Genomic DNA, 15,705 nt, shown 5'->3' on the forward strand with positions numbered 1-15,705 from the left:
TCAAAACCAAGCTATCTTTCAATGCTATAGAAATGTCCAATTAAAAGATGGTTTCAGATATTCAAATAAATATATCAATATGAGGAAACTATAGCCTAAACTACTTTAAAGTGTTAAAAAACAAAACTCCAGTAAAATATAAGCCAAAGACAAGAATTTATATTTTGCATTTGGAGGAGCCATTATGAAGAAGTAAGTATTTACTCAAAAGAATACACATCTTTGAGGAAGTTACTAAATGGCTCTACCTTCACTTCTACAAATCTAACCTAATGACAGGAGACTGAGAATAATTAGGAATGGTATGTTACTTTTTTTTTTTTTTAATGTTCAGTCAGATGGGAACATGCTTCTTAATAAAACAGTAAGAGTAAGGACCAAATTTTCAGATCATGTTTTGGAATATGGAAAGATACATGAAATTGAACCTCGGCTCCACTAGGAGGCATTATACTCTAAAGTGTCTGAAACCTTTCAGAATGGTTGGTCAATCTTTCAGAAAAGGCAATTCTCTGGGGAGAACTGACTTTGTAAATTTTAACTGCTGAAAACACAGGTGTAATCCTGACTAAACTGGGTAAAAAGAAAAACAATCTCAGTGGGAAAAAGCAATAAAAATCCCTTAGTCGTCATCATCTCTTACGGCTATTTCTTGGCCTCTTCTTGATACACGGATAAGAAGCTTGTTCCTTCCCTAGGCAGCCACTTAAGAACAGTTCTGTCTGAGAGAAAATTGTATTTAGCACATTGTTTTCCTGAAATGTTTCCCTTTTGGTGCCGGCTGACTCTCTCTCTCTTGAGGCCATAGGTGAAGTCTTTGTTCACTGGATAGCAGTTTTCAGAGTTTAAAGCTACCACATACTGCTATTGTGTCCCTTCCAGACCAAACCCTTCCAATTCCCAAAGCATGTCCTTGTAAACATGATTTCCAAAGCCACTGTTATCCAGACTTAATACATCAATATCCAGGGGGTTTTGTACGATTTTGTTTATTTGAGACAGAGAGAGAGCACAAGCAGGGGGAAGGGGCAGACGGAGAGGGAGAAGCAGACTCTCTTCTGAGTAGGGAGCCCAACAGGGGAATAAATCCCAGGACCCTGAGATCACAACATGAGCCGAAGGCAGACTCAATAGACGGAGCCACCTAAGTGCCCCTGAAAATCCAGTTTTAACTCACATAAAGAACAAAATAAATTTAGGGAAGCAAAATGACTAGTGTCTAGTTAAGGAAATAATCATTACAACAATAGTGACTATAGGTTTCAAGAGTACATGAGTTTTGCAAAATCTTTCAGGGTGTACTTTTTTAAATAAAATTAAAAGATTGTTACCTGTCCTACATCTAAAACTCTTTTGCAATAAGGATTTTCAATTTTAAGATATTTTATAGAAGACTAGTTTCCTAAGTCCCTATTTTTCGAACAGGTTATTTCTTGAGTCATGAAAAACTCTTTAAATATATATTATTCTTGTTTGAAAAATAGTTTTTGGATATACCATGGGGTTTAGATTAATGTTACTCAATTAATGTTTTAAGGGCCCAATATGCTATTTGGGGAAAAGGTTATTACATTATGAATTAGGGCAAAGCAGATTTAGCAGATATGAATGTACAACCTCTAGTGAGAAAGGAAAAAAAAAAAGGTCACATTTTAAAAATCAGACTAATTGAATGTGAATGTCTATTTCACAGGACTGGCAAGGAAGCTCTACTCTCTTTGGCTCACATTGATGACTAGCGTCAAGGCCCACGTGCAGTCTCCTGAATTCCAGTGCTTCTCTGCTTCCACAGTGCGCTTGTGGGAGATGAATGTCTAGGGACATTCCTAGCCTAGATGAATGTCTGGGGACACTTTCCTAGCCATGCAGCTATTTCTGAATGAGGCTACCTCTCCCTGACGGTGTTACTACTCAGCAGCAGTGTCCCAGAACTCCTGAGTGCCCCCCTAAGCCAATCCTCAGCTACCCTGTCCTCTCAAGCAACCTGTTACTAGGTCCACTATTCCTTATAGGAGGGATGTAGTCTTTATACTTAACCTGTTACTAACAAGGTGACACAGATGTAGTTAAACTGTTTTCCTTACTTTACAGGTTACATTTGGTAGAAAGAAAATTTATAACCTGAGGAAAGAATCAGGTCTGTCTTTGAGATCATCTGAGTAGATGAAAGAAAATTCATTCTATAAATCTGCTGATGGGTGGTAAGTCAGTGGAAATTACTTTGTTGCCTCAGCCTCAAAAATAATGTTCTCTTGAGGGAAAAAAAACCCTTATTAGAAAAACAGTCCTCTTACGTAGCCAAGAAAATAGAAGGGAAAAGAAATGGACAGAGAAGGATATTAAAAATCCTCTGGCATTTTTTCCAATTACTAAGCAAGCAAAGGAGTATGGGACTATTTATTAGCCCCTTACTATGTGCTGTACATGAAAAGCTGAGAAAGCACATCGCTGCCTTTTTATAAATGACAAAGACTCATTTCTGAGAGCTCAAGCAGCAGGGCTATAAGTCAGGACGAAATGAGTAGACAAAGACAGGTACCTCTGGCAGTCTTACACTTGCCTTGGGACACGTTAAAGCAATCAGAAACAGGAATGTTCCCCAAATTAGGTTCTAATGCCATCTTGATCCAGTATCTTGTTAGCCTCATCTCATGGAGGAGATGGGATTTAAGATTCAGGAACTTAGTTGGCTGATAAACTTACATTTGTGATTATATTTGCTTAAATTTTGCTTTGGAATTTTTATAGATAGGATACTCTTAATTATGATGATCCTGCAGTCCCCCTTTATCTGTGGTTTTGCCTTCCATGGTTTCAGTTACTTGAGGTCAGTCATGGTCCAGAAGCAGATGATCCTCCTCTGACATTCTGTCAGGTCAGGAGTAGCCTAACTTACATCACGACGCCTGTATCCCTCACCCCACTTCATCTCATCACATAAGCACTTTAACATTCACATCATCATGAGAAGGAGCAGTATGGTTCAATAAGACATTTTGAGAAAGATCACATTCACATAACTTTTATTAGAGTATATTATAATTGTTCTATTATTATTGTCATTCATCTCTTAGTAGAACGAATTTATAAACTGAACTTTATCGTAGATATGTATGTACAGGAAAAGACTGAATGTGTGTGTGTGTGTATATATATATATATACACACACACATATATATGTATATATATATAGGGTTTGGTACTATCCCTGGTTTCCAGCATCCAGCGAGGTCTTGGGACATATCCCCCATGGATAAGGGAGTACTACTATATGCTTAAAAAATTTTTTTTCAACAAGATATAACAGTAGAGGGGCGCCTGGGTGGCTCAGTGGTTTAAGCCTCTGCCTTCAGCTCAGGTCATGATCTCAGGGTCCTGGGATCGAGCCCCACATCGGGCTCTGCTCAGCGGGGAGCCTGCTTCCCCCTCTCTCTCTGCCTGCCTCTCTGCCTACTTGTGATCTCTCTCTGTCTATTAAAAAAAAAAAAAAAAAAGATGTAATAGTAGAAAAGTATGCTATAATATGGAGCTCCTATTTACCATGCTTATAAACCTAGCTTTTTGTACAAGGCCAAATAATCCATCCACCAGTGTAGTTCATATGAATTATAACCAATATTTTTACATTAAAAGCCTCTCCTTTACTAAATATTAAAGTATGTGTCTATCCAGAAGTTGTCTTGAGAAGCATTAAACTATAAAATGACAGCAAATTCTGTAAGACATTTAGGCAATTACCTTAGTAACTTAACCAGCATAAACTACTAGACTATCTCTGAACAAAACTGATTTTTTGTCCTCTGCTTTAAGAAGACAAAACAGAATAATGTAGCTACTCTTTGGGGCACCTGGGTGGCTCAATGGGTTAAAGCCTCTGCCTTCAGCTCAGGTCATGATCCTGGGATCGAGGTCCTGGGATAGAGCCCCACATCAGTCTCTCTGCTCAGCAGGGAGCCTGCTTCCCCAGCTCTCTCTGCCTGCCTCTCTGCCTATTGTGATCTCTCTCTCTGTCAAATAAATAAATAAATCTTTAAAAAATAAAAGCTTTACTTATAAAAAAAATGAAGTAGTTACTCTTTTATGATATTAACTGTAAATATAGGTATGGGATTCTATAAAAGGTAGGTCTTGTGACAACACAGGCCTAGACCTCTACATATTCTCCCACTGGACAAATGGCTTGCAGTCCCGTCACTGTATGCCACTTTTTTTTTTTTTTAAGATTTTATGTACTTATTTGACAGAGAGAGAGAGACAGTGAGTTTCGGAACACAAGCAGGGGTAGCAGGAGAGGGAGAAGCAGGCTTCCCGTGGAGCAGGGAACCCGATGTGGGGCTCGATCCCAGGATGCTGGGATCATGACCTGAGCCGAAGGCAGCCGCTTAACGACTGAGCCACGTAGGCGCCCCTTTTTGCCACTTTAAAGTATTAGTCTACATCCGCGATCTTCTATGAATGTTCCAAAGTACATCAGCTACATCACATGCTTCCAAAGCTGATGGCTTCCTGCTCCAATTGAGTAACCTTTTTTGATCTCTTTAAATAAATTTGGTCACTGGTGGTTAGAGACCAGAATTTAAAATATGCATGCAGGATTTAGCTAGCGAAACTAATTTTAACAAAAGGAAATGTAGCAAAGGACACAAATTTAATTGCCAACATTTAAAAATCAGGGAGATTTCACATGAATAGCTCAAACTTACTGTCTTCCCTGTGTGGTGATGACGAGGTGGAGCTGAGTGGTGATGTGCACCTGACCCAGGGTGTGAGCTCTCCTGTCCCCCCTACGTTTCTCTCTAGTCTCCATGGGTCTGAGATTAAGTGCTCTGTGCTGCTCTGCTTTTCTTAGGACTTGAAAAAAACCCACCGAACGGGAAAACAGGCGAGATAAACGAGTAAATATTCCCATGTTTAATATGCAAACAAAGTTATGTCAAAAAAGATACTTACTCCACTATAAAACAAATTCATGGCTTGTTTCACCAATTTGTATTATATACTTGGTTCCTGTATGCATTTTATACTGTTGACCTCTAGATTCTCCATCAGTTAGAATTATTTTTGGAAAAAACCTCCAGTCACAGAGACAAGAAGTGTAACATACACACACAAACTGATCATTTTAACATTTTGCCTAATACTGGAAAGAGGGTTTGCTAGAAAATAATTTTCTAGATTAAATGAGGTACCTTTCTCTGTGCACTACAGCTAGCACTATTTCTATTTGAGTAGAGGCCTTGTGAGCAGGAATAATGTGGCTTTTCCAGAATTGGAGTCTTCCATGGCTACGAAGTGCTAGATTTACAGCTTTAGAACTGACAGACTCCATATGAGCCCCAAGTCAACGTTCAGTCCCTATCACCAAATATCAAAGACAGAATAATGCTAAAAATCTTATGTGGACCACAAGGATTGTTCTAAGAAAGGCCCTTCTTACAAGCAAAAATTTGTTTTTAATAACTCACAAAAATATAAGACACTTTAAGATCAAAAACTACTATTTTGAATGAGTTCCACTAGGCCATAATTCTGTCAAGGTAATAAAGATTAAACAAATCAGAAAAAAATTTGGAACTATACTTCAAAGACCAAATCTTCTGTAGTTAAATTCCGGATGAAAGCAGTACAGGTTTTAAAATAAGCTGCTGAAACTAATCAGAAAGTTGTAATTGAACAATTAAAATGAGCAGGAAGTATTCTGTAAGACATAAAAAGCAATCATTCCTAGTTAACAGCCATGACACAGGATCTCAGCTTTGGATAACACACTAACACGCAGGCATCTTGCCATTAAAACTCCATCAACTTAAAATCAAACTATGGCATGACTCTTACGCAGCTTCAGAACAGAGACAGACACACAGTTTAAGCTTCCAGATTTATGGGCTAAGGACTCAGGTGGCTCTTTGACTTACCTGAGCACCAGGACAGTATACTGCTGCTGCATGCTGATCCATTCCAACTTTGGACATGTGACCGGCTGCCCTAATGAGACTCTCTGCCCTTGATCCCCACTTCCCAGTTTGCCATCTCTCACATTATGCTGTGTCATGGTGCCATTTTAATCTTGGATTGATATCTCCATATCAATCTGGTCTAATTGGTTCAGTTGTATTTGGGTATGATATTCCCCACCACAAAATTTGTTCTACATGACATCATCAACTCCTCCACAAAAGAACTGTAGTCCTTTAGGCCTCCTAATCTCCATCCTTCAAAGGGAAATACATAATAGGGAAAGAACTATTACCAATGAAAATACACGTCAACATTTGGACTGGAATACTTAGGACTATAATTATGTATAACAGATGTGCTGATCTTAGAACTTTTAAACTGAAATATGTAAGGTTATTTCACAATTACTAGCTTCTACCCAATAAGGAATCTGTAAGTGAAACAACTATTACTTATTTTGGGTAATTCCTAGATAATTTTTTAAAAATGTAAGGCATGTAAATGAATATAAAGATGATCAAAAGCCAGAAGAGGTCAGATTATTGAGTTTTCATTGGAAATGTTTCCTCAATGAATACAGATTCTGTCATAGAAATGATAACCCCAACCTTTATTGAAAGTGAAGGGTAGCAAAACTAGTGAGTCAATGCCATCCTGTGCTATAAAAATTCCACATTACATTGTCAAAGAGATCATTCTAGGCCTTGCATTTCCCCCATGACCTCCTCCTCTCTTATTTGCTGTATTCTAAATATGGTGGGCATATTTAACTTTCAATCTACAAAAACGCCATTCCCAATTCTCTGTAAGATGACATTATGATGTACATCTCACAGGTAACTAGGCCAGGTAAGCACTAAGAACACTGCCTTCTCTTGGCTAGGCCCAGGTATGGACCAAACTAGAGAGTCTTGTTTATAAGATGGGGTCACTTCCTAACTGGAATTTCTAAAGACCCACACTGGGCAATTAGAACATCTATCATCTTTATTCTCATGTCAACTTTGACAAATGCAGTTCTACCTAGATACTTTATAATTATTGACGTTGAAAATAAAGGATCATTTCAGTAAAAATTCTAACCAACTGTGATTCATATCTATGTATCTACATCAAAAAAGGCATTAGTCAAATACAAAGTACCAACAGGTTGAGTACATTAAATTTACCAGGCTATTAAGAATCTCAACCCTATTTCTATAATTCAGCCCTTATCTTCAAACTGAGTCTTTAGTGTGTGTAATATAACCTCACTTTAGGTATAACATGAGCCAATGAAAAGCTGAGAATGGCTACTAAAATGCATCAAAGACCAAAACAAAAGTCTGATCTTAAGTCAGTCCTTTTTCATTTGGTAACAAAGGCAATTCCACTTACAGAAAACAGACTCCCACATTTTAAGGGTTTAAAGTTTCATTAGAAAAATCATACACAAAATAAAAAATATATTTTTCAAGAACAATAATGGTTATTTCATTCATCAAATTCATTTAAAACATGAGTTACAGTATAGGAAGAGAAATGACAGAAGAAAGCTTTATACAACCAACCGATCTGCAAAACCAGGCTCTTAAAAACAACACACCATATGGTTTTAATAAAAGGAAACTGCAATTCCATTTTCTAAGCTGTCTTAAGTTGAGGGTCTTCTGTAATTGGTTTTTAATACTGTTTTCTCCATAACAAGTTTAAAGATGTCATTTCCTCATTACCAAATACTTTATTCTCAAAATACCTGATTAACCAGTTCTTTCTGTTGTTGCCTCGTTTCTTTTACTTTGCTAAGGAATATATGAAGCTGCTTTGAAGGTCAATCCAAGTCTACACCAAAGTTCTAGTACTTGGATAGTTGTCCTCCTTCACCTCTTAAGAATTGTGATTAACAGTCACCTGCAACTGAAATTATGATGAACTTTTTCTCTCTTTTTAAGTCTGCCTGCTAAATTCTACCTCTTCCTCTGCCTACCGCTGGGAGGACCAACCTTCCCTATCAGATCTGGATTTAGGAGGAGCTGATTTTGTTCAAATTCTCTCAATTTTTCAGTAGTATTCAAATTATATCTGAGTATAAGATTAAAAAAAAAAGTCTTTGTTTCATCAAGAAAATGTTAAAACTTTGACAGTCGTTAACCATCTGTCCCAACTCCGTTCTATCAAGGCTCCCAAACATCTTTCCATTTGCCACGACAGCAGTGGTAGGGTGCCTATTATCAACTGCTCTTGGCACTAGTATGACACTACAGATTGGGTCTTTTTCAATGTTCACTTAAACTATTTCTAAAAGGCAAAAGCCTCTGTAATTAGTTGGAATCTATCAGAATAAATTAGTCTCTGAATGGAAGGTGTCTGTTGCACTGTTAAGTTACATGCACATGACTGAAGGCAGGATGACCTGTTTTTCCTGAATAAAACTACACAATATGTGTAACAACTGCGAGGGAGATTGGCTAAGATATTCCTGCAGCTTAGAGAAATTAAAGCAAAGTGCAAGCCGGAACTGAATGCTAAACAAAGTCCCCCAGTTGAAAATCAAACTACAGTGAAGAAGATATAGAGGCATTAACAGATCAGTGTCTTAAAAAGTCACCGAGGTGGAAAGCCACCTCTGTGTGCTCCTCCACGGCCCCCCCTAAAACCACCTCTTTCGCCTCGGAAGTTAGATCGATTCCTTTCTCGACCACGGCCAGCAGAAGTTCCACCTCTTCCTCCGCCCCTGGGAGCTCCACCTCCCCGATCAGACTTCGATTTGGGAGGAGGTGATTTTGGTCGAAGTCTCTCAATTTCCTCTGTACATCCAGTCAAGTAGGAATTAGGAGCACTAAAGTAGGATGCATAGGTTTCTGCATTATAGTTGCTATTTGTAAGAGTTGGTCCAACTGTAAGCCAGCCTGAAATAGAGGGAAAGAAAAGATTTTTTTTTCCTTTTCTCTTACCAATTCTTTAGGAGCTACTTCAAATCTTCAAATGCATTTTTAAAAATGCATTAAAATTAAAAATAAAGATGCCCCTATCACTCATCCAGTATTTTTTTAACAGAACATACAGCATTTAGTCATTATGCAGATTTCATCTTATTTCATCTTCATGACTGTTAACTTTTGTAAAATATCTTCTTTACTATCTCCATCCACATTTCACATTCTGTGAGAGCAGCACTTAGAAAAAAAATTACACACTACACTGAGTTAGGGTTCAGTGAAAATTTAATAAATTTTATTAACCTTCCTACTTATGAAATGATACCATCGTTTTCTGATTAAAATCCTGGAATCAACTTTTGCCTCTACTCTTCGCAACCACAAGACTAATCCAGCTGACAGGTACCCGAAATGCAACCACTACCATGTTGCTCCTGTTCATTTCCATTTTCCATGCCTACTGTCACCCTCAAACGTGAGTCTTTATTTTTCTATTAGGCCAGCCCCCTACACATGTCACAAACACACATATATATTGTAATGCTCTCCCAGCCTCTCCTCCCTCTGAAAGCAGAAAGCCTAAAACAAACTAAAATAGGTCACTTCTCTGCCTAATCTTCTAGGACTCTCCACAAAGCACAGACTCATATACATGGTATCTAATGTCTTTTAGGATGAAACCTGAACTAAATTTCCAGTCACATTTTTCATTAATGCTTTTCATTACTTCATTTGAGTAAAAAAATCACTATAGATATAACTGTTTCCATACAAATCTCCACCTCTGAAAATAAAAATAAAAACACCTCATAATGTGAGGTGCCTGGGTAGCTCAGCTGGTTGAGCGACTGACTCCCTTCGGCTTGGGTCATGACCCTGGAGTCCCAGGACTTTCTCTCGCATCAGGCTCCCTGCTCTGCAGGGAGTCTGCTTCTCCCTCGGACCCTCTCCCTCTCTCGTCCTCTCTCTCACTCTCTCTCTCTCAAATAATAAATAAATAAAATCTTAAAAAAATAACAAAACATCATAATGTAAAAGAAAACAAAACATAAAACCCCATCTCTGTGCTCATTCTATCCTTTCAACCTGCTAAAAATTACATCCTCCAACATCCAATTCAAATATACATCTTAAATGAAGTAAATAAAAACAATTTCTCAGAATTTGCATTACATGTTGTACCTCTATAGGTATTCAAAAGTAATTTTGTCAGCTACATTGCTATACAACTTAGCTTATAAGAAGGATGATTTCTGATTAAATTGCATCTGGAATGGGAAAAACCACATATTAACTATAAATGTTCAATAAAGACTGATCTTTCAACTATTTACTTTGTTTACTATTTTACATAATTTCATGAAAGTTGAGGCCATGAGTTTCTACAACTGAAATATCTTCAAGTTACTCTGCTCATCACAGCACACAGAGGTAGCTGATGGGCAGGGAGAGAGAAGAGGGGTGGATTATGTCATACACATAAGTTTTTAAGGATTTTTTCTTAACTTTTTTTTTTTAAAGGATATAGCGTTTTTTTAAAAAGATTTTATTTGATAGAGAGAGACACAGCAAGAGAGGGAGCACAAGCAGGGGGAGTGGGAAAGGAAGAAGCAGGCTTCCTGCTGAGCAGGGAGCCCAATGTGGGGCTTGATACGGGGCTCGATCCCAAGACCCTGGAATCAAGACCTGAGCCGAAGGCAGATGCTTAACAACTGAGCCACCCAGGTGCCCCAAGGATTACTTTTTTTAGAATGAAAATCAGAGTTTCTTCTAAATTCTTAGGTACTTTTATGGCCAATTATTCTAAGTTCTTTAACTTTTTATAAAATGTAGGCTGTTCAAAACAAGATTCTGGCTCTTTTCACCTTTACACTGGATTTCTAACATGCTGAGGCAAAGAGACTGATTTTATATATTATGAATAAAGCAATGCTACTTTTATATTTTCTGAGAAATCAATAAAACAGAATGTACTGGTATTTCAATAACACTCTGTACATAAAAATTGTGCCCTTTAAGAAAAAAATTTGTCTGTAATAGTCTAATTATTTTCTACTCATTTTTTTTCAAAGTAGTAAATTCACATTATATTGGTTTCATAAAAAGTTAAAACTTTGAAAAGACAACACCACTATACATGTAAGCAAACAAGCTTAGGTATTTTAGTTTCTAATTGAGCCAAGATCTGTACTTCACAAACATATGGTTATTTTCTGTGGGATTATTTAACCATTCACTTACGCATTTCTTCAATATGTTATTTACTGAATCATCTGAATGTTGGGTAGAAATAAGTAAATAAGACATCATTTGCCTTCCATGAGACTGTATGCTGAAGAAACTGACTAAAACATACGCCCAAATGAACTTGCAGTTCATCTAATGATAAGTGTTAAGAAGAAAAAGAAAACAGAGTAAGGGGAAAGAGCGTGTTGGAAGGAGGAAAGTTGAGGGGGAGGCGTATAAGGGGAAGGTGGCCAGTTTAGACAAGAGTTGTGAGAAAAGGTTGTCAGGTGTTTGAATGAAAGTAGAGGACCATGAAGAGACAAGAATGGGTTTGGCATATGTGAAGTACAGCAAGAGGAATCAAACACATCACAAGAATTTTATTTAACACAGCACTGTGTACTATTTCTTAACACCTATATCACCAGGAGTGATAAAGTTTTTTAAAGATTTTCTAAGGTCCTACCTGGTCGAATTGTACTATCTCTTCCAAATAGATGAAGGCGTCTTCTACCAAGGCAAAAATGTTCAATTATATGAAAAATTTCAACAGGCTTTTCTATATTGCCAATTTCAGGTTCTTCTGTGATAATCAAGTCAATGTCAACATTAGCATGAATGAAGTCCCCATCTGTGCTACGCTTAACAGTTCCTTTGATCCCCATAAGGCAGTGTTCCTAAATAAAAGCAAGAGCAGACCAATTATTCTCTTCATCAGCAGTCTTATTTCCTAACATTTTACATTTCTGATGTCCCAAATTCCAAAACAAGCTTCGTTTCTCCAAATCTGTGGGGAAGAGTTCTATCGGCAAAAACACAATAGGAAAACCTGGACTTCCAGATGTGAGAAGACTGCCAGGGAAGCTAGACATGACAGTATCAAATTTGGGGCCATGATGTTTTAGAACTGTGTCAATGACCACAGAGTCTTTTCCTCTGCAACACTAGATAATTAACTTGTTTTCTCCAGTTATGGAAGCATGACACTTGACCTTAGAATCTTAAAATGTTGTTATAATGGGCTTCATATATGATTCAAGATCAAAATGATATGTAAGATATAAGTCTTTTTATATGGAAAGGGGACTTTAATTATGTATACAGATTTCTAATGAATCAACATAAAAAAATGAGAAAATCAATTTACTTTTTTGTTTTTTTGACCTCCTCTAATCTAAATGGCAGGCATATGGGTTAAATAAATTTAATCTCTCATTGACTCCATGAACTATGGCAAGGGTAACTTAGGTTCCTTGAAAAGAACTTTCCAGTCTAGGAAAAATTTAATAAGAAAGACTCTCCCACCAGTTGCTCCCTAAAGAGTGAAAGAATGGAGGACAAACTTTTAAAGCCTGAGAGTAACAGGGCAGTTTTATGGAGCAGAGGTTCTCAGGGGTTCTTGTGTAGGTTCTTAGGATTCTTTTGTAGGAAAAAGAGAAGGATAAAAATATCCCTCTAAGCCAACCAGCTGTGAGAGTCTTGCTGCCATCTCTTTTTTCTGGGCCCAGGGAAAGGGAGAAAATCTGGAGGGGTCAGAGGTACCAAAAGTCCATACTGACTTAGAATTACAACAGTTTGGAACACACAAGAATACATATTACCTTCTCTAACACAGTGAAGGTTGAGCTAACAAGGTGAATATTTTAAAATTAAACGATGTACTATTATAACATTCAATGCCATTTGTACAAATCTAAGAAAAGAGCCTTTCTACCAAAATTAAATAGTCTACAGTCATTTGGAAAAGCCTGAAGGAAAATAATGAAAATAAAGATAACAAAACAGTAAAGGAAATACCTTTGTTCTCTGGAAGACAGCCTTTGGATCTAAAGTCTTAGTCTTTCCAGGATTGTTTTTATTGGTTTTAATCCAACAAATATCTTCACATCTTCTGTAACCCCATTTGCGTAAACACTAGAAAGAATTTAAAAAAAGAAATCCTAAGTTAAAAGAAATAAACAAAAGTTAAAATAACCAACCAGCACTAAAAAACTTCCTAGAGGTTTGAGACACTAAATTCTAAGATGTGACAGTAATTTTTAATTCAGAAATAGAAAAAAAGAAAAACCAGTCTTTAAGCAGCCAATATACAGCATGCATAGACATATTCTGGATATTAATATAATATATAAAGTTAAATATGAAAACACAGAATTTTACTAATATTCCAATTCTTTAATACTTCCACTGGAATCAATAGAAAGGGTTTTTTGGTTTTTTTTAAGATTTTATTTATTTCACAGACGGAGATCACAAGTAGGCAGAGAGGCAGACAGAGAGAGGGGGGAAGCAGGCTCCCTGCCGAGCAGAGAGCCCCATGCAGGGCTTGATCCCAGGACTCTGGGATCATGACCTGAGCCAAAGGCAGAGGCTTTAACCCACTGAACCACCAGGTGCCCCGAAAGGGGGTTTTAAACCATAAAACACTTAGCCCCCTCTTTAATCATAAAATTCAACAGGTAATTTGATTCCTAGCTCCTCAATTTTCTATCCTCTGACAAAGCTAAAAACTACGTTAAGTATTTTAATTGATAGCCTCTTTTCAAATGAGAGTCTTGGGTTATCTTTATATATTTAATATTAACAACTTCAGCTTCAGTGTATAGCTCATTACTGGATAAAACTATACTTTCATCTTTATACAATCTAGAAAATAGAGATCTGACCCTTAGTGTCCTAGAATCTGTTATATAAGAACATGTAACAAATACTTGCTAATACACTGCTTAGAGTGGCATAATGAGGGCCCACTACCCAATGCATGTGCTGCATAGCTGGTGGGAATAAAAACATAAGATATACCCCCTCCCCAAATGATCTAAGAGGAAAGTAGGGGAAAAATAACTAAACTGTGCAGTAGAATATTGTTGGCACTGTTCATTTCAGGAATGCCCTTACTGTGTAAAGTGAGAAACACCTCAAAATGAAACTTGGATTTTTATTTTAAAATCTCAAAAATCAAGATCAGTATCTGTTCCTGTCGCCAATTATTTGTTTTGCGCTGGATATTCATTATAAACCACAAGGGTCTAAATCCTCATGCCCTAATCAATTTAACAAAAAGCCTGTAAGAATTTCTAATGCTAAATTATTTTTGCAATAATTTTTGGCCAAAATCTGCTTTCACCAATATGACAGACTACTACATAAACAATAAAACCTCCTAATCATTTTCAACCTAATTTGGGAGGTGGAAGGCAAGCCCAAAGCCAGACATTAGCAGCTATAAAAGGTATAGCTTTAAAAGGTATACCTATAAAAACATACAGTATGTTTCTATTTTCTTAGTTTTTCCAGAGCTTCTTGGAGAGGTCCCAGCAAAAAATAGATACCCAATTGGAATGCAGTTATAGTCTTACATTGGAATTAATAAAAGACACAAGCAAGGATGTATCTAACAGTCTCAAACTTGTTATTTATATAAAGAATACAAAGTAACTGCAGAATTTCAGGATTTTAGCATAAATTTATCTCAAAATAATCCTACTTAAATTCTTCACCTGTCAAATGGACACTTGCTAAAATTACTAGGCTTAAGTGAGATTATCTGCTGTATAACAAATAATATATCCTAAAAATGGAAGGTGTCATCTAGTAACAAGTGAAGAAACTGAAACCCACCAGAGTAGAAATCTCTTTGCCCAAAGTTTCATTACTAGACAGCAGAACTGAGACTAAAACTGAATGAAGCCTTCTAATACGTAGCTACATGCTCCTATGATTCTTAGATAAAAAGGCATATGCTACTTTATTTCCATTTAGAAATCCAAAATAAGTGCAATAAGAAAAATAAAGTCCTGAAATATAGGAAATACAAGATGCTTAAAATAAATACAGGTGTTATGTAACTTCTTTCTCACTCTCATTTGATCATTCAAACCATGTGTCCAAGATGCCATGTTATTTTTCCAATTTGTTTTGGTTTCTATGTGGAATTCAGAAGTTAATATTATTCAGAAGAGTACCTTCTAGCTACTTATAATGAGTAGCAAATAATACTAAGCAGCCTGTTTTTGAGCTGCAGTTTCAAATGTCTAAACTGTTCTGAAGTTGTAACAAATTATATTGGGACTTACTGAACCCTAGTGCTAGTTAACTGAAGAGTACTGCCTTTCATGCATTCTTTTCTGAACATATTTTTTCCTTTTGAGTATTTTAGCAACTGTTCAAGAAACAAAGGACAGAATAACATCTATCTTCAAACTTTTTATATTTTTTCTTATGAATTAAAAATCCAATTTAAAAAAACCATCTTACCACTCTTCCAAGGTCCAATCCCTCCCCGGAACCACACCAGAGAAAGATAAATGATCGGGGGGCTGCAATCTCATCAATCTCTAACTTCATAATCTGTGGGAAACCAAAACAATACTGCATTTTCCCAATCATCCTAAATCCAAAAGAACAACCATTGAGATTTATCAGGACTTTAAGCAGATGTGTTATTTAAATGTACTAATTTTCATTAGCAAATAAATTTTATCCTTACAAATTATTCTATTTTCTTATTCTATATTAAGAAAACAAACACACACACACACACACACACACACACACGATTTCATACAGAAAAAGGTTACGGGGGGACCATGTTCATAGGAT

At 36.7% G+C, this 15,705-nt stretch overlaps 1 protein-coding gene across 1 annotated transcript in view; it reads right to left on the reverse strand.

The window, feature by feature from the left end:
• Positions 1-7,283: 7,283 nt before the first annotated feature.
• Positions 7,284-15,705, reverse strand: part of METTL14 (methyltransferase 14, N6-adenosine-methyltransferase subunit) — a 28,107-nt gene continuing 19,685 nt past the window's right edge. Inside the window, exons 8-11 of the mRNA XM_044224120.1 lie at positions 15,361-15,453; positions 12,901-13,017; positions 11,570-11,780; positions 7,284-8,847 (exon numbers count right to left, since the gene is read on the reverse strand). Of these exons, the coding sequence (XP_044080055.1) occupies positions 8,543-8,847; positions 11,570-11,780; positions 12,901-13,017; positions 15,361-15,453 (726 nt within the window). The 3' untranslated portion in view covers positions 7,284-8,542. The remainder of the gene's footprint in view (positions 8,848-11,569; positions 11,781-12,900; positions 13,018-15,360; positions 15,454-15,705) is intronic.

This window comes from Neovison vison, chromosome 11 (genome assembly GCF_020171115.1).
Source record: "Neovison vison isolate M4711 chromosome 11, ASM_NN_V1, whole genome shotgun sequence".
Classification (NCBI taxonomy): Eukaryota; Metazoa; Chordata; class Mammalia; order Carnivora; family Mustelidae; genus Neogale; species Neogale vison.